The 25,201-nt window shown below is 40.2% G+C and overlaps 1 protein-coding gene across 6 annotated transcripts in view; it reads left to right on the top strand.

The window, feature by feature from the left end:
- PKP4 (plakophilin 4) overlaps nt 1-25,201 on the top strand; it is a 154,057-nt gene that overhangs the window by 40,678 nt on the left and 88,178 nt on the right. For 4 of the 6 annotated variants that reach the window (XM_087949961.1, XM_026674573.2, XM_087949962.1 and 1 more), the window contains exon 2: nt 16,167-16,297. The exons of the other annotated variants lie outside the window; for them this stretch is intronic. In XM_087949961.1, the coding sequence (XP_087806087.1) occupies nt 16,172-16,297 (126 nt within the window). In that variant the 5' untranslated portion in view covers nt 16,167-16,171. The remainder of the gene's footprint in view (nt 1-16,166; nt 16,298-25,201) is intronic. 6 annotated transcript variants of the gene reach the window in all.

Below are 25,201 nucleotides of genomic sequence, written 5' to 3'. Positions count from 1 at the left end.
GCCTTGCCTTGTCATGTGTGCTGATGCCGGTACCGGGCCGCGGATCATTTTGTGATGCTGGTACCAGGCTGTGGCACAAAAAAGGTTGGGGGTCACTGCTGTAACCCACTTGCCCCCAGATGTCCAGCACCAGGATACCTAGCCCAATTATTATTAACCCAGACTATGACTGATCTGGTGTAGGTTTCGGTAAATGTATGGTTGAATCTCTGGCATAGCTCAGCTCTCATCCTCTTTGGAGCATAGCAAGCCCCACAACTGCATCAAGGTAATGCTTCACTGGAGGCTACTCCTATTCCTGTTATTGTTATTATATCACATGGCTTTGATAATATCCACCAGTTTTACTGTTAGTGATCTGAGGCTAGATATGAGGATGTACTCATGCTCTACTGTTGCTGGGAAGTATTGGGAGACGGGTGAATTCAGTACTGGTAGGAACAGAAAATTTGATGCTGGAAAATGATCACACCAATATAGAGAAAAGCTAACAAGTTAATAGACTATTTACCTTTGATTGTTCTGGCAGCCCTTAGAATTTAAAGAGGAATTACAGTTACTTACAGAACATAGACTTGCTAGTCGGCTTAATAAGAGCAAAATCATCCATGATTTGGTAACATATGAAGAAGCCAAAATGTGGTGTATAACTGAAACCTGGCAGGAATAGGCTATGTGAGCCCACATTCTTCTACCAAGATACTGTAATATGGAGATTTAGGGACTAAGATGGGTGATCAGGTAGCCCTGGTTTATAAATCCTGTATGGTACCTTGTTGAGATTCCTATCAGAAAACTGACTTACATTAAATGTATATATGGAGACTCAGGATTTAATTAGCATATTGCCTACTCTACGGCCTAATGAAGTCTTTAAAACAACTAACAGAGCCCCATGCAGAATTGATATTGGAATTACTCAGATTTTTGGGGGCATATTATTTTAATGTTCACTTTGGGGAGGTACCCGGTACAGTCTATGACAGCTGTTTCCATATTTGAATTATAAATGGAAAAAACAACCTCTGTGACACTGAATTGCTGCTTCACTCAGGTTGTTCTGTGACTGTGAGTCCTATGTAGTGTGATGAATAGATCACTTCCTGATTAAGGCTGAGAATACTGAAAAGCTGCTTGGCTTGATATGGCCTATTAACTGTTCTTTGGATCTCTGCCCAATGAAGCTGATTCATCATATAGGGAAGTATTGGAATTGGCCAATTCATCATTAAGGCCTCTCTGAGAGAGACCAGATTGCTATTTTGATTAATGGTTTGAACTCTTTCTAAGAAGCCTATCTTAGATTCCTTATTGATGGATTATTGTCCATTTTTCAAATCTCAGTGATTAGAAACTTATGTAGAGAGAGCCATGGGTAGTCAGAAGTTGTGGAGGAAGCAGATCTAAACCCTTTTCAAACTGGCATTAGAATAAGCTATTGGATTGAAATTGCCTTTGGTTGGCCTTGTTAGCTGTTCTTCACCGAGGAACTATCACAAAAGTATGACTATTTCGATTGTATGGAATTTCAGTGCAATTGACCATGATAATCTTTTGGATTGCATGAGAGATTTGGGAAATGGCATCATTGAATTGTACTTTCAAGTGGGACTGCTTAGTAACAGGAACTTATTTTGAAAGTTTTAGGGCTCCAATATTGTTTAAATCACTAGACTTAATAACATGATTTTTTGGGGGGTTCTGAGTATTATCAAATATCCTAGTGATACCCAATTCAATAGTTAATCCTCAGGTTACAACTGCTCATTCAGTGATTATTCAAGAGTACAATGATGCTAAACAAAAGGGACTTAAAATGGGTCCAGGATGCTGTGGCGGTGTGGTAGCGTCCTCACAGACATGTGAATACATTTCAGGTGCTTGGAAATTAGCTTGCAATTGCAATGCTTGCAGTGTCCCATGGTCACATGATTGCCATTTCTGATCTTCCCTGCTGGTTTCTTCCCACAAGCAAAGTCAGTGGGGAAGCTGGCCAGAATTCTCAGGTCCCTCCCTCCCCTGCCAGTTCTTCATCCACGTGAAGCATCCACATATCTGCCTGAGCTCTATAACACCTGCCCATGGCACCATCACCTGCCCATAGTTCACACTTGCAACTCTCGGTCACCAGGGACTCCCACCTCTTCCTATGTCGTCATGCGAGATCTTTGTTTAACAACCTGTTCAGCCTTGAAATTATGGTGGCAACTGGGACTGTGGGGACTGTTGTCACTAATTAATACAGTCACGTAACTTCTTACTTTACCAACTGAATTGCTTAGCAACACAAAATCTGGTCCTGTTTGCCATCGTAACTTGAGGACTACCTGTACCTTTTCCTCATTATTCTTAAATAACGGCATCATTCCTCTTGCCTTATTTTAAACATCTCTTTGGGAGGAATTTACCTGGATGGTAAGGTCCTTTAGGTTGCTCTTACCTGTGTGTAGGGGTATTTGATCATTTGATGTTAATTGCTTTTGTTTCAGTTGGACAACCTTAAAAAATCGAATCAATCAACGCCTTCCTAAAAGGCTAGAAAAAAGTGATAAATTGAAATTGAATCCAAACAAGAGTTGCTTGTTATCAGAGCTGATGCTTTTGAGAATATGATGGAATCATCTTTTCTGTTTGTGGCTAGAGATATAAAACAGAAATATATGTTGGGACTGCTCTTGAATTATGATCTCATCCTATTGAGGCTATGTCCAGAAGAGCATTTTAATAACTGTTGCTGATGTAGCACATTTGTTCACCTCTTGAAGAATGCAACCTCAGAGCAGCAGTGCATCAGCTGTAACTCCTAGGCTTGTTTGGAATTAAGCTGAAGTAGCAGGGATTAGTAATTCACAGACTAATGATATACAAAAAAATCAAATCCTGGACAGTAATTGGTTTATATGTATATGTAAATGCACACGTACACATAGATTCACGTCCTTTGATTACGGCATATAGTGATACCGTGTTTCCCTTAAAATAAGACCCAGTCTTAATATTTTTTTGCCACAAAAAAGGCACCAGATCTTATTTTCAGGGGATGTATAATTTACTGACTCACCTCACAGAGGTGGCACCGACAGCTCCACCCAGCAGGAGCCAACTGCCAGCCCACTTCTTCTGTGGTCACTTGCTGGAGATTCAGAACTTGGAGTTTGATTATTGAGATTATTCAGAGATGATAGCATTCCTGTTCCTAATCAGGAATTTTGCTCAAAAGTCTGATTTCTGCCATTATAGTTCCAAGTAGCTTATTAGATGTGATGGAATATAGTAGTCTGATTCCCAGGAGGGAGGAGGTGCAATTAAGAGGAATAAGAGGTAGCTCAGTTCAGATGGCTTGTGTGAGAGGAAAAGGGGGGAAGACAGCCCCACCTTAATCGTTCTCGGTGTATATGCTTGATATAGACAGCAGAGTGCCTTAACGTGGCCAGATTCTATCTGTAGATGTGGAACAGTTAAAAAAAAATCTACTTGAAAGAATCTCCCCATGTTTTTCTTGGCTTTGGGACTTGACGTCAGATTGAAGTGAAGTCTCTCTGAAAGAGGCCTCACTATAGATAGTCCTTGCTGAATCACAGTGTAGTTGAGATTGCAATTTCCATTGCTAAGCAATGTGATCCTAAAGCATGATATCATGTGAGTACATCGCTTAGCAACAGCAATCCCAATATTCCCTGTTGCTGTCATTAAGTGAGGATTGTTGGTCATTGAGAATCTGCTGTACCTGACCACAGCTTGCAATTTCCTGCCAGATTCAAACAAGCAAAGTATTTGCTTTTTGCCTAAGACTTGAATTTCACATGGTATGAATTTGAGTTAATACAGTTCTGTAAATTTCCCTTTTCGGATTTTATGGATTTTAACATGACATCACTACTGATATTGGTATATATATTATATATATATTGCCCTACCTTTATTATTTTAAAAAATAATAATAAATAATCAAGGTGGTGAACATACCTAATGTTCCTTCCTCCTATTTTTTTCACAACACTCCTGTGAGGTTAATTGGGCTGAAAGACATTGACTGGCTCAAAATCATCCAGTGGTTTTCATGCCTGAGGCAGGGATAGAAAAAGTTTTCCTGCTTTCTTGCCTGGTGCCTTAACCATCACACCAAACTGGTTTGCGTTATTGGAGCTTCTCTGTGTTTTGTTAATGGAGCCGCTCAGAGTTGTAATAACTGCAGGCAAGTGATAAAGCACACCTATTCTTTTCAGAGTAGTTAGACTCTTCACTCTGAAACTTGCTTTCTTTCATTTTGTCTGTAGTACCTCTTATGTAGGGTGGGACAGCTGTTCCATAGGTCTGTTCATCTTCTAGCTCTCCATTATGCCTCAGTGTGTTTTTGTGGATCAAGCCGGTGATTTTGCTTTTGTGGAAGCCGTTGGCTGTCAGTATTTTAGTCAGGGTGCATAGTTCAGTCTTTATGTGTGTCTTGTCTGAACTATGCACCCTGACTAAAGTACAAACACAATACAGAAGCCTGATGGTGGCAGATGAGATTCTGTTGAAACGTTGCTACAACTTTAAAAGCACAACTATAATGACGTGGGAAAATACCCGAACAAAGCTGAATAACATACATGTAAGTACCCGCAAAAACTTAAGAAAACATGCATACATACATACATACATATATACATACATACATACATACATACAGAGAGAGAGGGAGAGAGGGGGAGGGAGAGAGAGAGAGAAAACACTGTAGAAAAACTGGTAAATTACTCATATGAGTATGAAAATAAAATATTTTAATATGTACATCCCAGATGAATCCTCTTTCATCGTTCTTAATGTTCTTGTAAATAAAGACTGTCATATACATTAAAGCACTTCTTGCAATGCTGATGCTTTTTTTCATTCAAAGTGTAAGTGTCCTGATGGTTTCTTTGACATTAACCAGACATTAACTTAAATTAGGCGATGTAACATTCACTTCATTTGTTGCATTTCTATGTGTGTGTACATATATAGATACACATAAATACATACTATACTATATATATGTTCTATACCCATGCTTCGCTACGAAACTATGTGATCGAGTTTAGTTTTTGGGGAGGAAAATAAGGGGGGGGGATTGTGCCTCTGCCTACCAGCATCCATCGGTATTCATCTGGCTAGCGTCCTGTCAGTGTGTGAGAGAGTTGAGGGCTGTTTGGAAACTGAAACAGTATTTGCTATGTGAGCAAGAAGGAGACAGCAAGGAGCCTGTCTTAAGTCAACTGTTCTGTACTAAAGCTGCTTGGTGCTCTGAAACTGAAACTCCTCTCTTCTGCTTATTTTTTGCATTTGCAACAGATTTCTTTTCAGGTGGGGAAGGGAAGTAGAACTTCTTAGCCATCAGAGTGTGTTAATAATAATATACAGAATACTAATGCTCTGATGGTTTTGTGTGTGTGTGTGTATGTGTAATGTATACCATTCAAGATTTTAAAAATAATATTTTTAAAAACAAGCCATAATTATCACATATCAGTTCATCCACTAATGTTACATGGTACACTAAATTTATAACTGAATAATATTGGGGTGGGGGGAGGGAGTGATGTACCTTACCGCATACAATATTAACTTTTACCAGGAAAGTTATTTTTTGTTCTACATGTGGTTGTTGAAAATAGGGTAAAAATTAACTTTTAGATTATTCTGTTGAAATGGTTATTTAAAAAGTATGTGCAATAGTGGTGAATATCTGTATCTTGGGTGTAGGATGAGGGTGAAGGTTTAAACTCTGCTGAAGATGTTACCTAGCCTGGTAACGAAAGATTCGGAAACCAACCCGCAAGTTGGAGAATGAGCCTTCATCCTCAAAAAATTATACGCTACAAGGATGGAAACAATCCACACCAGTATGTTTAGGGTTACATCTTAAGTAAGAGTAAGTAAGTAAGTAAGTCTTGAGTGCTTGCTCATAGAAGCTTCCTGATACTGAACTAATTTAATCACCAAGATGGATTATTAATTGGGACTGTATAAAATAATTTGAAAGAGGTTCTTTGCAAAGTGAGGATAGCGGAGCACAGACATGATGTTAGAGAAAGTATGCAGAAACTGTTAGCAGAACGTGAGCTCAGACCATTAGCAAATCATGCATTTAGGCCAAGAACATAAGAAAGCATGGCAGACGTTAAGTTATCCCACACTGACTGTCTTTGGGCTGCTGTAGTGTTTCAAATTCTGTTGTTAAAGCTTATAGAACATAGAACTCTAATGTTTCTTGTTGGGTCTCTTTTCTGACCTGGTCTACTTCAAAGGATTGCAGTATGTTACTGCCAGCAGTTTTCCTTCTCCTCAAAGCATAAAAGCGTTGTATCTTTGAGAAGATTTGCAAAGCTGCTTCAAAAGCTTCCCCTGTAAGCCTGGATGTGTTGTAGACGCATGAATTGCTATCATTTCCGGGACTGCCAATAAAACCCAAGAGATGCATATAGCAATAGCACTTAGACTTATATACAGCTTCACAGTGCTTTACAGCCCTCTCTAAGTGGCTTACCCAGTGCCCCCAGCAATCTGGTCCTCATTTTACTGACCTTGAAAGGATGGAAGGTGAGTCAACCTTGAGTGGGTGAGAATCGAACTCCTGATTAGGTAGAATTAGCCTGCAATACTGCATTCTAACCAGTGCACCACAGCTGTTGTGCACAGATAAATGTAGAAACTTTCAGAGCAACCTTATTCTAATCCTTCAAGGGGTGGTCCTAACTTGTAGTAACTTAACTTTGATAAGCACTTGTTTTGAATGCTTTATACAGCTCTTCTTTTATGTATGTGCTTGATTTTTTTTAAAGGTTTGCTAAATTAGAGGTTGCTTATGAATACTTTAAACTTTGAAACATGAAACATAACATGAAGGAAAAAAAATGGTGTATCATTAAACAACTTTGAGCTGTAATTCTATCTACACTTACTAGGATTAAGTCTGGCAGAATGTTTTAAGCATCTACTTTAATATTATAGTTTCACTATGTAAACAAGAAATAACATCTACAAGGGCAAAAACAAATTATGAGAGCATAAAATAAATATATAAAACTAGTTTCCAAGCAATAATATATTTAATATTGAATATACGCTATCTGATCTATATACCGTGTTTCTCCAACAATACGGCCCCCACCATGTTTTATTGGCATAAAATCAAATTAAGCCCCTCCCCCAAATTAAGGCCCATATTAAACATGCGAAATGGGGGGAATGGTGGGGGGGGGCTTGCCATTAGGAAGTACTTTGTTGCATGCCCAGATATGGTGCTGCCTGCGTTGGTGGGGCACTTCATATCGGAAGACCTTCTGCCACCGTTGCTTTCCCTTCTCCCTTGCTGCCACAGCGTTTAGAGCAATGCCGCGGCATTTGGCGCAGCCATGCGCGGCCAGCCAGGGCTCCTCCCTGCAACCGGAGCCCTGCGGAGACACTCGGCTTCAGGCGCTCCTGTCGCTGCCTTCCCTTTGCCTTCGAAGGTAAAGCCAATTATTTTAAAAACGACACCCTACTACAACAAAGCCTCCCCTGCCCGAGAGGGCAGCCCAACCCCACGTGGGGAGGCGAATCTCCCGGGACTGCAGCGCAGGATCGGCCCACCTCTGGAGAAGTGCCCAGCCGCCATCCCTGCCTGGCGCTGGGCAGAGCGTGAAGAGCTTCACCTGGGGCGCCCAGCGCAGCTTACAGGCGGGCCCTCCTTCCCGGCAGCAGAGCTCTCACCAAGGCAGCGAGCGCCTCCCCACCGGATCCTCCGCTCATCCCGCCAGGGCCGTGCCAGAGCTGTGCGGGCTGGGCAGAGCTGGGAAGGTGAGCCGCGGGTGCACGCCTGCCTGCCAAGCAAAAGAGCCAGGCCGACCTAAGCTTGACTTCCTTCCCAAGTCCCTCCAGGCTGCGCCAAACACCGTGGCGTTGCTCTAATGCAGCGGCAGCAAGGGAGAAGGGAAAGCAACGGTGGCGGAAGGTCTCCCGATACGAAGTGCCCCACCAACGCTGAGGTCAACATCCAAGCTGTCGCCGCCCGCCCACCCGAGGATGCAAGGGGGGGAATTAAGTCACCCCCGAAAAGACAGCCTAGCTGTTTTTTCGGGGGTCAAAAAAATAAATAAGGTCCAGCCTTATTTTGTGAGAAACACGGTAGTTGAAGCAAAATTACTTTCCAACATCACAAAAAGATTTTTTACTCTAATAAAGGAGGATAAGTGTAGAAAATTATTTCTAATTGTTTGATTGAGTGGGTGGAATATAACACTTAGAAAAACCAAGATGATTCAAAATTGTCTCCTTGCACATAACATTAAGTTATGATTTAGTAGAGGGATCTGTTAATCTTTTGATGACTGCAAGGAACACGAATGTTCTTTTGGGGGATGAAAGGCATCATCCTCAGGGTGATTATTGTAAGGAAAGAAAGCCCATGTCATGTGCTTGGACACAGTCAAGCTTTTCTCAGTTTTTTGGGTGGGCAGTCAGAAATCTCTTTTTTTAAAAAAAACTTATGTCAAGTCTATTATATCATTTATGTTATTTTGTGTTTCATTTCATTGTGTTTTGTGTTTCCCATTGTGTGTTTTGACTAATTTCTGGCAATTATAATTAAAATGGTTTCTCTCTAGCTCATTGTAACTTAATGTTGTTTCAAAGTTTTCAGTCTGAAAAAAAGCCTTTTCATGATGTTCAATATTTACACAGAGTTGCTCGAGCAGATCACGTAGAGCTTTGGAGCGGGGGCCATCAGCACTAACTATTAAATTCTAATGAATTATCTGGTATTCTCAAATATTGTCAAATAAATTTGATTATGCACTGGATGGAAGAGAATAAGTTAAAGTTAAATCCAAACAAGGCAGAGGTGCTATTGGGGAATAGAGAACTGAGCATGAGGATTTCTGTTCAGCCTGTTTATTGGAGGGTTTGATTCCCTGAAAGAGCAGGTTTGTAGCATGAGAATGCACACTGACACTGATTCACAGTTTTAGCAAGGAGTGCGTTTGCACAATTACATCCAATATTGCAGTCTATCAATCAGTTTCTTGTGCCTTGGCTGTATCTAATTTGATTATTATAATCAAGGTCTTGTTAGGTGTCCTGAAGTCACAAATGATACAAATACCAGTTGCTCACTGATGCAAAGTATAGGTATCATATCATGTCCGTAAAGAGAAATCTGCACCGGTTACCTTGCTTATTGGATACAGTACAAGATTTGGTCTTCGCAATAGTTCTTAACATTCTAAAGAGCTTAGGATGTGACTATGAGAAGAATATCTTCTCTCATTACCATCCTATTTAGGTTTCAGAAGGCAACTTTGTCTGGGCTTGGAAGCTAGACAAGTTCAGGATGGCTTAGTATTTAGATGAGGAAATACCAGAGTAGCAGGCTGGACTGGGAAATTGAGAAACATTGCAGATGAAGACAATGGGAAACCATCTCTCTAGTGCTGCCAGGAAAATTACATCAATAGTTTCCATAGACTTCCATGAAATCATCAGGAGTTAAACTTGACTGTAAAGGAGGACCTTTATCTCGGTGTTTAAATATGGAAAGGCTCTTCTTAGATTGCCACAGCTGGCAAGGGCTCACTTTTCAGACACAGGAGAGAAATTGGATTAAACATTAGAATTAAAGTTTATTTAAAATTACTGGATTTTCTTGTGCTTTTAAAAATATGTATATTTTATTAGCTGCCTTCAATAGCTAATTCTAAAAATCAGATGCAAGTAATCCTCAAGTTACAAGTGTTCCCTTAGTGAATGTCAACGTTATGCAATAAGCTCTCCCTGGCGTTTACGAACAAGTCCTGAAATTGTGAATATTGCAGCACCATGGCAGTTGTTTGCTCTTATGAATGACCGCAGAGGCTCTGCAACATTCACTCCACTTATCCCCCCAATCCTGGCTGGGTCTTCACAGGTACTTCGTCTGCGGAGACTCACTTACCTTGTGAAGATCTCTCTATCACGGTTTCTTTGCCTGCTTCATTGCTTCAGGCTTTCAGTGCATTTGCAGAGAACAGAGGCCTAACATACTGCAAGATCAGTAGCGCATGATCTTGCACTTTAGGCCTCTATTCTCTGCCAACTGAGGCTTGGATGTTTGCAAACAGAGGGAAGACTTCTGTCCTTCAGGCCTTTCCTCTTTTTGCCATTTCCTTGCCAAAGCTTCCCTTTTTGTCACCAGAGGCCTCGTCAAGCAGATCTCCGGTGAGAAAGGAGGCCCGGAAGGGCGTGCTCTGGTCTCTGGGCCTCTTTTTTCATTGCCAGAGGCCTGGTCAACCCCAAGAAAGGAGGAAGCAGGCAAAGAAACAGGCTGGAGAGGAGACATTTTCATAAGGTAAGTCACCTGTCATGGTGGGGGGGGAAGCAATTGTGGGGACCCCAGGGGAGGGAGAATGAGGTATCTGTGGCTCAGGGATGGCCTAGCGTGGTCTTAAGCAGGTGGTCTGTTCCATCACAAGGCCCCCTATGGCTTTTTCCACCCCAAGATACCTTATATGCACTTAACAAGCCACATATTCAATTATCTAATGCATGGGTGAAAGCAGGAAGTGATCTCGTTCAAAGTACGAGATTCACTCCCATGAATCCTCAGGTAACGAATGAAATGGGCAGGCTCCATTGCATTCATAACTCGAGGACTATCTGTATATGCAACCTCCTGCTTGAAGGCCACTCAGTTGCCATTTTGTGATCAAACACATTGGAAATCCCCCAAAGCAAAAAATTCTGGTTGATCTATATACGTAAAGGACAAAATAATAAATAAAAATAGTTATAATTATTTGTCAGATATAATCTATGGTGAATAAAGTACAATAACCAAATTCACATTTGCTTTAAGTTATTTTTTAAAAAGATGAAGGAAGGCAGCTATTATTTAACAATAAACTGCTGTCTGAAATCATGGCATATGATCAGCTTTCTAACTGTAATTGTGGAATTAGGCTGATAGGTTCATAGTCCTTGGTTGGACTTTCTGATTATTCCTGTTTACCACAATGCAAGCAAAAAATTGCTTAAAATGAACAAGTACAAATCAGGAATTGGCTAAGAATGCCATTATTGTTTAACTTCTTTGCAAGATTGACTCTGGCCTGTTTCTAAGATAAACGGACTATTATTACAACAAGTCATCTGTAAATGTAGCCACTGTTTGCATATGTTATATTTTTAAAAAAGAATCTCTTCGAGGAGCTTGAGTAAGTTGTGGGAAAAGTTAATGGAATACTATTATAATTGGGGTGAGGAGGACAGGAAAACAGAAGTTTTATTCCTGATTTTTGCCTACTTATGTAAAATGAAATTGAGGTTCCATATATGCTTATTTATAAGGAATATAAATGTATAAGGAGTTAAAATATAAAATTATTTATAAGAAGTTTGATCCTGACCAACTCAAGGCTGATTCAGCCTTCCATCTTTTCAAGGTTGGTAAAATGAGGACCCAGATTGTTGGGAGCAATAAGCTGACTCTAAACCGTTTAGAAAGGGCTATAAAGCACTATGAAGTGGAATTTAAGTCCAAGTGCTATTGCTATAAGAGGATATTCTTTACAAAAACATACAAAGATTTTTTGTATAGTAGGAAAGAAGTTGTGTGTAAGCAAAAAGCACTTGCTGTGTTGTTTGTGGTCAACTACTGAAATAAAAAGATTGTTGCACTATATTTCTCTGCTTACACTTGGGCATAAGAAGAGTATGTTGAAACAATAAAAACTGACTTGAGATTTGGAAAAGGCAATCTTAGTGCATACAGCTGTTGGGATTTCAGAATGGCCTTAAGAATCTGTAGAACCTTAACATAAAGGGAGTAATTTTTTTTAATTACTGTATTTTTCAGTGTATAAGGCGCACCCCCCCCCCAAATTGGGTCGAAATGTCTGCGCGTCTTATACAGTGAATGTTGGCAAAGCCCCACCCATCCCCCAGCTCTCACCCTTCAGCCTCTGCCAACAATTTGCCTCCTTGCAGCAAACAGCTGTTGTCGGTTGGATTGGCGTCCCGACAATCAGCTGTTTCAGACTGCAGAGGTCACTATTGCCGCCTCCACATGCCCCATTTTTGGCCCATTCCAATCCCAGCTGCCTGGAACGGGCCAAAAATAGGGCGTACAGAGGCCAAAAATGGGATGCAGAGGCTGAAAAGGGGCATGTAGAGGCCGCAATAGGCAATGGGCTGATCCTACCAATAATCAGCTGCTTGTGCTAATCAGGCTGTGCTGAAGCTGACCAGGCTGTTTGCTGTTTGTTGCAAGGAGGCAAATTGCTGGGAGGCAGAGGCAGAGGCAGATTTTTTTTTCTTGTTTTCCTCCCCAAAAGCTTAGGTGCATCTTATACTTAGGAGCATCTTATAGCCTGAAAAATACAGTATGTTTCTAGCTAGCCCATGTTTTACTACTAAATATTTTAAACTAGAAAAATTCTCAATATGCACAAAAGCTCGGTCTTTGATGGAATTAATTTTTAATTTAAATTAATGAATGTTAAGCAAAAGCCAAATCAAGAGCATGTAGGGTGCATATTGTTGTTATCTTTATAATGGCAATCATGGAAAATGTGAATAAATTTCACAGCAGCCATCTACTAGAAAGCAAGCTGTTCCCCTCATGCTCCCTAAGATGTTATAATAATCCCTTGGTTTTCATTTGTCTTTTTCTAGAAGATGCATACTTCACAATAAAGCACTGGCTACTTAGATTTCTAGGTTTCTAAAAACTATTTTTGTAGCCTGGGCAGTGCCATTCTTGACATTGTTGAAAATAATTATTTTAGGTTGGAGAGTGTTCTTTATGTTTTATGAAACATTTTTTAAAAATTGAGAAAGGAGCCTGAGGAGTGCCAGAGGAAATACTCTCAGATAATTTATTTGCTCTTTCATACAATACTAGCCAACCCATGACCTATTGGGTAAGAAATTTAGAGATATTTCCTTACTTAAACAGAGAAACAAAATGACCAAATGAGCAAAAAAGCAGCGGGAAAAGGAGCGACTTCCAACTTCTTGCTGGTTCCTCCACTGACTTCCTTGTAGGAAGCTGGCAGGGAGAGCTGGAAATGAAAACCATGTGACAACAGCAGTGCAATAGCACTGAAGTGGACACATCTTTGACAAATGTTAATCCCACACAAGTCATAGGTCCCAGATTTTGGACGTATTCTGTGAATTAGCCCAGTGATCCCCAACCTTTTTTACGCCGCGGCCCGGTACCGGCATCAGCTCGGCGCCGCGGCCCGGTACCGGCATCAGCTCGGCGCCGCGGCCCGGTACCGGCATCAGCTCGGCGCCGCCATCTTTTTTTGATGAAAAAGTTTTTTGATGAAAAGCACTTTTTCATCAAAAAGATGGCGGCGCCATGCGCTTCTGGTGAGCTTTTCTGGGTAGAAATGGCTTTCTACCGGAAAAGCTCACCGAAGCGCTGGCGCCGCCATCTTTTTGATGAAAACATGCTTCCGGTGAGCTTTCTACCCGGAAAAGCTCACCAGAAGCACTTTTTCATCAAAAAAAGATGGCGGCGCCCAGCAAGCCAGCGGCCCGGTAGGACTTGTTCCGCGGACCGGTGGTTGGGGACCCCTGAATTAGCCCATTTTTCATATGTTGATTCAAAATTGTTGCCTTCTGATGCGCTCTCCCACTCCTTTGAAGGTTACAAACAGACACAAGAGTTTTAGTAGTATAAAGATAGATGTTGATTACCAGATGGTTTTTACCATTCCTCTGCATTGGGGAAACAGGGGTTACTGAAGTTTCATATCAAAGATCCAGATAGTTAAATCTGGCTAATTGTAAGAATTTCAAATAGGAAAGCCCTTATTTTATTAATTCAACCAATAGATTTTACAAAATGAAATATTGTAATAATAATTAATCAGCTCTTCAGTTTCACTCTATAATAATTAGTGCTTTAAAATAAATCTCCGTCTCATTCGAGCATATACTTAAGTATCACATTTGTTTAAGGTAAGCCAGCACCCCAGCATTTACATCCTGAGTCTGGCAGGTGACATGGCAGTTGGAAGATAGGGGTGGTTTATTTTTGTTGCTCATTTTTTTGTCCTTCAGCCTTCACCACTGCTAACACTGAAGTCATAAAGGTTAGTCTTGGATGGAGCTGTTAATGAATTTATAAAAATAATACTGAATAAAAAATTGGATGTTTTAGTATTTAACTGGAAATAAAACTTTTGTAAAAGGGGGAATTAGAGCAGCAAACATCCAGTTTGAAGTAGATTTCAAGTTCAAGATAATATCAGTTATTTCTGAAAATTGGATTTATTAGTTGTTTCAGATAATCATAACCTATTGGTTCTTCATGGTATTAACTTTTAAACTCAATCAAGTCAGCTTGGGAACCCTTTGCTCTTTGAAAATATTACCTGTTAAAAGGTACATAGCTCAACTATCAGTTAAACTGATAGATTTATATAGCAAAAATACTGTGAATACAAATCATGTATCTTTTATGTAGATAGAAGCTCTGTAACTTTGATAAATTCAGAAAGGTCAGAAAAAGTACTTGACCTCTGCTGTATTTTTCCAATGAAATTATAATATAGAGTTCTGAAATTTGGACGGTGTATAGCTTGCTATGTATGTTAAGGAGAGATAGTGAAAAGTATCTTGCAGGCATGTAAATCACCACTTGTTTCCAAAATTGGAAGCAGAAAATCTCTTGATACCAGTAGCTAGGAAACAAGCAGCTTGTATTTTGCTTATAGACTTCTGGTTGACCTAAGAAACTCCTTCAGGAAATTAAGATTTTTAAAGTAGAAATAGTTTATTTTAATGTCTCTTTGGGACAGAGATACGCTAATAGGATATTAGCTATGATTACAAGTTTTGCATCTTGCAATTCACTTTCTAGCAGTTGAAAATTGATCAGCCAACCAAATCTGATAACTCAAGTCAAGTACAGATGTGTCATTCTAGTCTAAGGCAGCCATAGATATTTATGTCTTCCTGTTTCTAATTTCTTGCTAATATAAATCTTAATAAATAGAAAAAAGCTGATGCATTTGCATGAAGAATATGTATAATGAAAGTTGTGACTTTTTGCTTTAAGGCAGAAAGGAACCAGTGTCCTGAAGGAATTATCTATGAAGACGATCTACCTGATCGTGCATACAAAGGGATTTAATGCCACTTGGTCAGATACAGATAGCCCTTGACTTATAACCAGTTAACAATCATTCAATTTTGCAATGGATTTGAAAAACACCTACTTACAACTGTTGCAATCACCCCTCTGTGGTCACATGACCACATTTTGTGTGCCTAGCAACCAGCTCACATTTATGACCAATTGCAATGTCCCATGGTCATTTGACTGATTTATTAGAGTTTTTGCTGATTTCTGGTGTTTTTTCTGGCAAAAAAAGGGTGTTCGGAAAAATTGACTTTCTTAACAATCTTACAATGAACAATGATTCGCTTTACAATCTTCATAAAAATGGTTGTAAAATCGAGTTTGGTCACATGATGCCTTACCTTATTGAAATTCAGGAGTCCATTCTGATCATAAGTCAAGGACTTCTTGAAGAAGAAGCAGGAAACACAATTGAATCATTATCAGTACCTGGGGTTATCAAAAGGTGAAAAGGTTGATGTTTTTAACATATAGGTATATCTAGGAAAAATTATTCCGATGATCATATAGTAATTATCCAGCAAAATTACAGCAAACACTTTAATTCCTTAAATCTAGGGCTACAGACTACTGAAGATACTTTAATCATGTTTTAAAATAGAGATGTACATAGACTGCCACATTCTCGTAAGTAAAACAATTTTTTGTGGACAAAGGCTGCATTATACAAGTTGGTATAACTGGACAGAGTTTTTTGGGGTGGGGGGGTTCCTTTGTTTTTTAAGCTGTGACATATGCCAATTTTAGGAGATACATTACAGCTTTCATATGTTTTCCAATCAGAATAATAAGATACTATTCTATTACTTTTTTGTGGTCAAAATGAGACGAGCTGCACTCAAGGTTGCCTCCTCCCCCTTGTTTCCTAGCCATTATTACAGGAAGGAAAAAATATGAAATTCTTACTGCTTAATTTCATATCATACTCATTTAGATTTGGGAAATACTACGAAATATTTTTAGCGCAGGAAAGGTAGCATGTCAATTGAATCCATAAACATCAGATATCAAACTAATTTTTTCCCCCCACCAGGCAATATGCCAGCTCCTGAACAGATCCCTTTGGAAGATGGGCTGCAACCGACCAACCAAGAATCTTCTGCAAATCCTGCCATGGAAACAGAGGCTACTGCCACTACTATTCTAGCTTCTGTAAAAGAACAGGTATTTAAAAAATAATAATGATTGTAGATAGATGTAACTAATAAGTAGATATATTAGGATTTCACATTCGGATAGTTTTGAGCTTTGTTGACATGCCACGTATTTGGGATAAAATATTTGGTTAGTTTCACTGTTTTTTTAATCTCATTTTCAAGCCTTATCAGGTCATCATCATATACTGTAGTGGATAATAACAAAACTATTCATTTAGTGTCCATTCAAAATTACAACCACACTGAAAAAGCTGGCTTGCAACTGGTCCTTGCATTTAGGACCGTTGCAGCATCCCCATAGCCACATATCAAAATTCAGGCACATGGCAATACCAGCATGTATTTACAATGGATGTACCATCCTACGATCCATGTGATCACGATTTACAAACTTCCCAGCCAGCTTCCAACAAGCAAAGTTAACGGGAAGCCAGGTTTACTTAATGATTGTGTGATTCACTGAAGCTATTTGCTTAACAATTGTGGCAAAACTGGTTGGAAAGTTGGCTGTGACTCACTTAACAATGACCTTGCTTAGGAGCAGAAATTCTGGTCCCAGTTGTGGGTTGTAAGTTGAGGACTATTGTATATAGATTTATTTTAAGAATATCAAGTATATTTGTAGATGTTAGTATTTCTGCCAGCATCATATTTGATTTACAGTACTATTTGAGGTATTGGTTAACAGTATTAAAATGAATTGATACATTTGTCTATGAAGGAATAGGAATCTATCCTATAAAAACATCTGTAGAGTTAGAAGGGGAACCTATTTTAGAATAAATTCAGTTGGATACAATTGATATATTGTAATTTTTTAGGGGAGACAATATAAAGTTGGAATTAATCACATCTCTTGGAGAACTAAAAAAAAAGTAATGTGTTTTGAGATCAAGGAAGCTACATAGTATTCATTAAAAAGAGATCCGTGCTTCTTGTTCTTTTTTCTTAGCCCCTTGACTTCAAGGTACCTATTGTTGTTTTTCCCATTTGATTTGTTCTCACCTAATCTTCCTATATGATGGTTGTTGCTACATTTTCAAAATGTATCGCCAATTTCCTTTCAGTTGCAAAAGAGTCGTAGCTTCTCAGAAGAGAAATAGCAGTACTCCTTATCTGCTTGACTTAAAATGATTTCTGGGTTCAAAAGATTAATTGAGCAAGTTGCACTACGGCCCATACTGTCCATTTCTGGAAGCTTACAAGAAGTGCAAATGTTTCCTAAAATGGGATGGATAGATCAAACATAATTAGAAATTAGAAAGTCTTCTAGCATACCAAGTTATTTTATTCCTACATGAGAATTTTTGTCTGAATTTTCACAACTTCAGAAAACTATGGGTACAAGCCTTTTCATATTCTGACACACCCTAAGTATCCAATAAAACGTCAACCTAGATATGATTAGATATATAGTTCATTCTGTTCTAAATAGACTAGGATAATTTATAATTCATATTTCTCTCAGAAAAACATTCCCCCATCTCTCCACCCAGCTTATAATTTATTTTGGTTCAATTTATTTAGAAATTCTCCACTGAAATGGGTCACATTCTTGTATGCAACAGAATAACTTTTTTAATCAATCCATTTTTATTACGGTCACAGGCCAGCATTAGAATTACTTTATTTCTTATTAACATGCCATTTGATCCTAGCCAAAAAAATCCAAGAGAGTAATTTGGAATCTTGTTTATTGAGTGTTATATATAAATGTCGTCAGATTAATAGAGGTGCTTTGTATTCTGAACTATGAGAATGATTTTAAAGGTTTCCCTGTTTTCGTGACTATTAAGCAAGGCTATCTTATTTGCAAGTAATCATCTCAAACTACAGGCTTATGAATGAAAGAAATGGCATAAAACATGAAGAGGTCATTTTTGTTTTGCTTGTATTTTAGTGTAAATAAAAGAATACTAAACCACCTAGTAATCATGTAGAAAACATAATAGTTTAAACTCTGGAACATTATTTTCCCTTTGAATAAGTCAGTTTGAACAAGGCTAATGTATATGTTCCCATAAGTTATCACCTGGAGTAGGAGATAGTGGATGATGGTTGATGTGGTACCAAGTGACCCTTGCAATGCTCAGTGCCTAGGGCATAGGGTGGAGAAAAATGAGAAAATCCCAGCTGTAAATACTGCTCTGTTCACTATAGCTGTTGGCTTCCAATCAAAAATTAAAAATTGCTACTAGCAGTCTCATTTTCTGAAAAGATTGTATCATTTTAGTAAGAAGTCAAAAGTACAATATAATATTTAATTAAATCTATTGCTGGCATTCCGCAGCTTATTGCATGTGGAAATTCATTTGCCCTTTCAAAAACATTTCAAATTTTAATTTGTCAAATACACATGGCATTATTGCAATTTTCTGAACTGGAAAAGTATCTAGTTATAAATGTAACAAAAGCTCCTGAGCACATCCTGAATCACATTAAAATGCAATTGGGAAATATTGGAGGGAAATGTAATACAATAATACAATAAAACATAGATATTTTAAAACTAAATAATAATAAATTTAGTCACCAACATCCATAAAATTAGGCTCATGATGCACATGGAATCCTGCACAAGAACACTTCTTCAATTTAACTTCGATAGTGAGGGTTGCCTTTTCCTTGGGCAGCGGCAGATATATATATGCCTTGCACTGATAGCAGATCTGCTCTGGACCCCAGAGCCTCCAACCCATGAATAACTGCCTCCTCCAAAATAGGTTATATTAATTTCTCTCCACCCATCAAAAAGGTTAATATAATCTATAAGGTTGTGTGTTTGGAGCCAGTTTCCTGGGGAGTTCAAGTTCAGCCATGGGCACTAAGCTAGCTAGGTGAGCTTTTACTTGTCATATACACACCTCTAGGAAGAAAGAACTGCTGAGTCACTAAGGAAAAATGCTGCCAAGAAAAGTAGAGGGCAGTGACCAGGATCCAAAATGACTTGGAAGCATGTATATGTAGGTGATATACTGTTCTTTCTACTTTCTATACGTTAACTAAGAAATAGATATTGTAACATCACCATTACTTGTATTTGAAATATACTCATATTCTCATATTTTGGCATACAAATGTGTAGTTAGTTTGGGAAAAGCTGTGCAAGCAATTTTTCCCCCACACATAGAATATCAGAAATTAGAGGGAACATTATATAGGGAGGTGCAAATGGGAGGAGGTAGTTTGCGTGATAATATGGTAGTAGATGGGAAGAAGCCAGAATGGAGTGGGGAATGTTTGTGTTTGTACACTATATACTCTCAACAATATGTAAATACATTTAAATATTGAAAATAAATAAATTCATAATAATATTTATTTTTATGTATTGGTTGTATCTAGTTCCTATCACATTAATATGTTGATGCTACACACACACACACACACACACACACACACACACACACACACACCAGAGATCATTATAGTTTAGTTACAACCAAGTGACCCTGAGCAGCATAAACCAAAGCTAGTGGCCCCTGTTTCTATTTGAGTTTCTATTTGAGTTTGATATCCCTGGTATAGAGCATCAGTTTTTCATGGCAAACTATGTTCTGTGTACAATATTCAAAAGATGTGAGTTGCTATAGCCAATGGTGTCATTAACCTCAGGTGGTCTGGCAGAAACCTATTCCCATGGTCTTGAGAGTCCAAACTTCTACCAGGAGCAAATAACAATGCATGCACAATTGGACAATTTGATAATTTCCCTATAAATCATGCTCATTGAAATTATTGCTAAGATGTACTTATCAATACCCCTTTGGTTTCTCAGGGGCCATCAGGGTATTTTTATGGTAAATGCCAAATGGAAGAACATTCTCTGGCTTATCATATTCTCTTCATTATTTTTTTTCATCACAAATTATTTCAAAAGAATTTACACAAGCTCCTCAGATTGGCTCCAAGAGAAAAGGCAGATTCCTTTACCTAGGTAAATGATTGAAAGGAAAGGAGAGATGATCTTGATTTTCTAGCCTTCCTTCTCTTCTAGTCACATAAATAGGAGACCAAAAAAAGCCTACAACTACTTTGAGAAAAGAAAAGCAGCAGGCAGCTTGTCCTTTCTGGGAAAAGGCTGAAACAGAACTTGAATGGAGGAAAATACCACTTCAACCTCCAAAAATTTTACAGCTTCCCTCAGAATGGTTTTTTCCATCCTCCTCACTTTCTTCTCATTCCTGCTATTTATAGTGTGTGTTTGTGTATGTCTATGTGTTCATTCATTCCACTGAATATACTGTACATTGAAAAGAGAGATTTGAATATATAAAAATAGAAGAATTTGATGCTTTCACTGACATGTCCTAACAATGAAAAAGGTGCAAAGGCATTTCACAAAGCTAATAAATCTGGAAAAAAAAATACATATCAGAATAGCAAGATACACTTATGGTAAAAAAAAAAACCAAGATCAATCAGTTACCATGGTGTGGTGATTGTATATGTATCCTGAAATATAGATTTTCTCTCTGTTATATATGAGCTTAGATTGTACAGTTCAACTAAGGGACTAGGGATCTTATGGAAATACTTAATGGGAACACTGTGAAATTAATTTTAAAACTATTATTTAAAGTTTTCTTTGGCAAATAAGTTTTAATTTGATATACTGGGGAGTGTAAGATGGATTTAAAGAAGAAGCAAGCATATTTTCTTTAGACCAAGTGTGCAATTATAGATTTAAAAGGTGTTTTTTCTATTGTTTTGAAAAGAATCGAATGTGTTACATAGTAATATGGCTTTTCTGAATATTTAGATTTCTGTTGATATTGCCATGTCACTTGTTGATAATGAAATACTCTTTTGTATGGCAGGGAGCCCAGAGTTGAATGTTTTCTAATACAATTATTTACTTTTATTTACCTCAAACTATTGTTTGCTCTTGCCTCTTGAACTTCCTTTTTAATTTGGATGACCCTTTTATTTTGCTGCAAAATAATGAAGGTTGCTATACCACAGCCATTTAAAACTGCTAGAAGTGGGTGAATAATTCCTTATACTCAGCTTTTCATCAAGGCGGTAGAGCAAGTACAGGTAGTCCTTGACTTACGACCACAATTGAGCCCAAAATTTCTGTTACTAATTGAAACATTTGTTAGGTGAGTTTGCCCCATTTTATGGCTTTTCTTGCCACAGTTGTTAAGTGAATCACTGTAGTTGTTAAATTAGTCAAACTGTTAAGTGAATCTGGCTTCCCCACTTGTCAGAAGGTCACAAAAAGAGGTCACATGACCTTCAGGACACTGCAGCCATCATAAATATGAGTCAATTGCCAAGCGTCTGAATTTTGATCGCATGGCCATGGGGATGCTGCAAATGTCGTAAGTCTGAAAAATGGTCATAAGTCATTTTTTCAGTGCCATTGTAACTTCGAACAGTCACTAAATGAACTGTTGTAAGTCAAGGACTACCTGTACATTATTCTAACATCTGTATCAAAGTGGGTTCTATTCTCTACTATATGTGCTGCTGATAAATCAATGGGCAGCCGCTGTGAGCAGAGCCAGCGAGGCACGGAGATCAGCTGGGCCATGTCTCTGGGTGATCAAGCGAAGGAGCCCTGAGAGTAGCTGGGCGCGGCATGACTCTAGCCACCAGCCAAGGCGAGCGAGGCGAGATGGGGCGGGCGGAGTGGGTAGGGCCAGCCAGTGGTGGGATTTGCCAGTTTGTCGAACTGCACAGCATCTTAACAACCGGTACGCCCAAAACAGTACGAACCATCAGCAGCCCACCTCTGCCCTTGGTGTAGATCAAAAAGAATGTTTGACAGAGATTGTTTTTACGTGTGAATGTCAACTGTGAAATTTCTAGTGTGTTTTCCCTTACCTCTTTTAATAATCCTCCTTAGTTCATACTTACTTTGATCAAAATTGACAAAATATTGCAATGACCAAGATTGTTGGGGGCAATATACTGACTCTGTAAACCGCTTAGAGAGGGCTGTAGAGCACTTTGACATGGTATGTAAGTCTAAGTGCTATTATTATTACAATGTAATAAATTCATTACTGTATCAGTAGTTTCTGTGTTCACAAAAAATAATTTAATTTCTATAGCTGCCCTTCTCCACTGAGCCGAAGGGAGAGTCCAGGATGGGTAGTCTCTAGTCTCCTAGCTCTGCAGACCGAGTTGAAAAACTGAGGATACACCCCCTGGTAACGGTCCCCAGTTCTTCACTCGGTCTCAGCGTGTTCAGACCACCCTTTAAGGGCTCTGAATAGTTAGGATTGTAGAAGAATATTCACCCCCTGGATTCACCCCCTTTTTTTCGCAGAGAGGCTTAGATCAGGTTTGACAGCTAGCCGGCTTGCCGGTTTAGCACTTTCATTTTTTCGCGCCTTTTTTCCGGTTTGCATTTTTTTTTGCTTATTATTTAATTTTTAAACTTTTCTTGCTGGTGGACTGTTTTTTCCCCCCTTTCTGGTTGGAATTTGGGTGGAGGTGACCCTGAGAGCCCGTGTGGGCTGGGCTGGGGGCGGGAGGCAGTGTCTTATTTAACTCGCCTTCTCCCGATCCACTTTCCCTTAACTTGGGCTAGCCTCATCTGCTACTAAATGCCCCTTTTTTTCAGTGGCGGCAGCAGCGGCCATTTCTCACGTTTGGGGACAGTCTTGCAGTTCGTCTCCAGGATTGTCCCTTGGGGGGTGGGTTGGCCATCAGGAATGAATCCTGAACCCCTATCCAGTCCCCAGAGCACCGTGGCAGCTGCAAGACGCTTGAGTCTGCCAGATAATTGCGGCGCAGCCAGCGCCAGGCTCGCAAGCCTCTGACCTGTCAGGGCTTGCTGCAATTCAAAGAGTCAGCCGTTCTTACCTTTTTTTATCTGACTCGGCTTTTGAATTGCGGAGCTGGACTGAACTTACCACTTTGGGTCACACAAGCCTCTTGAAGTGGTGGACAGCTACTGTGGCTGTAGCAGACAGCGTTAGACTAAATAATTTTTTTCTTTACTTCTTTTTCCCTTTCTCTTCCCCTGTCAAGTGACAGTTAATTTTGGCGGACTCAAAATGGCCACCAGGGAAGCTGATCAAGAACTGTCAGTTCCTCAGCAGGGTAGAGAGAAGGCTGTAAAGGGATCTCCCAAGCCCAGGTCTGCTGGACTGGAGGCAGCAGCTAGGATTAGAGCCAGGGCTCTAGCCCTGGAAAAGACCCTCTAGGGCTGAGGATAGGCAGGCTAGGTGCAGAAAACCATAGATAAACAGTTTGACAAGGCAGTGAGAGATTCCAGGATGACTAAAAACAGGGCCACCTCTCCTCTGCCTCCACAAGATGACAGGCAAGCTAGACCAACTGGCAGATGGGCAGTATTTGACTGCCTGGTCTCCTGGTGGCTCAAGTACTCAGGATTTGCAGGGAAACCTCCAAATCAGGGCAGAGACCTCTCACAATTTTTCTGAGCTGACTCTGGGGATCCTGATTGCGGCACCTGCAAGCAAAGTCTCCAGCAGAGCCAGACCTGTGCCTTGCAGCCACCTTTACACCTACAGCAGCTGGCTTATGGCCTGAGGAGACCCAGATGTAAGAAATGCCATCCTTCATGAGAGCCTGGATCTCCCAAACAATAAGACAAGAATTGCAGGCAGAGGTCAACCAGCTGCGCCAGCTGTCTTATTTGGACACTAACAGAGGCATCCTTCGGGGCAGGGGCAGGCTTCTGCAGAACAGCTGATCCACTTCAGAGAGTGCTCTGCCTCCCCTTCAGAAAGTAGCCAATTTTATGGCTCCGAGAGGGACCTCCTTCCAGAAAGGGATTTTTCGGATGAGGAGTTGGAGGTAGCAGGTCCTCCCTCCTTTAAGGGCCTTTTTCAGCCAGCTCTCTTCAAGACTCTGCTGGTTAAGGCTAAGAGCACAAAGGACACGGTCACTCGGGACCTTCCCATAGAGGGAGAAGATCAAGAAGATTACCTGTTCACTGAGAAAGCATCTGTGGTGGACGCTGTATCTGTGCCCCAGATGTTTTTGAACCTGATAAAAAAGCAGTGGGAGTCCCCTGGGATGTACACTCGCCCCAGTGGGTCTGAGTCTACTTTATTTAATGTAGACAAAGACCTTTTGGACATTATGGAAGTGCCAAAGGTAGATGGCCCAGTGGCGGCCCTAGCTTCCTCATCTGTCATCCCACCTGATGCGGAGGACATTTTAAAGGTGGAGGATCAGAAGGAGGAGATGGCACTCTGGAGAGCTCATCAAGCCGACTCCTGGGCCATCAGAGCATCAACGACTGCGTCTTTTTTTTTACTTGGGCCTCTTTGTGGTGGCTGAGGCAGTTACAGGGCAGAATCCCACCTGAGGATTTCAGGGTGCATCAGGACCAGAATAAGATTATAGCTGCAACTCAATTGACTGCTGATGCCACCCTCATATCAGCCAAATTTTCTTCCAGAGCCATGGCCTCTTCCAAAGCAGCACGTAGGCTCCTCTGGCTAAGAAATTGGCAGATGGACGTCAGAACCAAATGGAAGCTGGCCTCGGCTCCGTTTAAGGGAGAGGGGCTTTTTGGGGAGGCCCTGGATCCTTTTTGGATGGAAACCAGGGACAAGCGAAAGATCCTGCCCTCCCAGGGGAGGCGCTTCGATTACAGGTCTCCTCCCTACTACAGGAAGCCCTCCTTTAAACAGGAGGAAGCTGGGCCAAGCTTTCCCCATCAAAGTAGGCCCTTCTTCCAAAGATCCTCATCTCAGGCCGATAGACAGGCCTTTGCCACCAGAGGGCGTCAGAGGCAAGAGGGCAGAAGGCCCTTTAGGGGCTCCAACAGACCCTTTAGGTGCAACAAGTGATGCCCAAGCCTCATCTCCCATAGGGGGCCGTCTTGGACTGTTCTGGCAGAGGTGGGAACAGACCATGATGGACGCTTGGATCCTGTCAACCTTATGGTCGGGTCTCTCTCTGGAGTTTCTTTCCTCCC

This window comes from Notechis scutatus, chromosome 1, assembly GCF_049901735.1.
Source record: "Notechis scutatus isolate UNSWTSFEM ecotype Mainland chromosome 1, rNotScu1.2, whole genome shotgun sequence".
Lineage (NCBI taxonomy): Eukaryota > Metazoa > Chordata > Lepidosauria > Squamata > Elapidae > Notechis > Notechis scutatus.
This window is presented reverse-complemented; position numbering and strand designations above follow the sequence as displayed.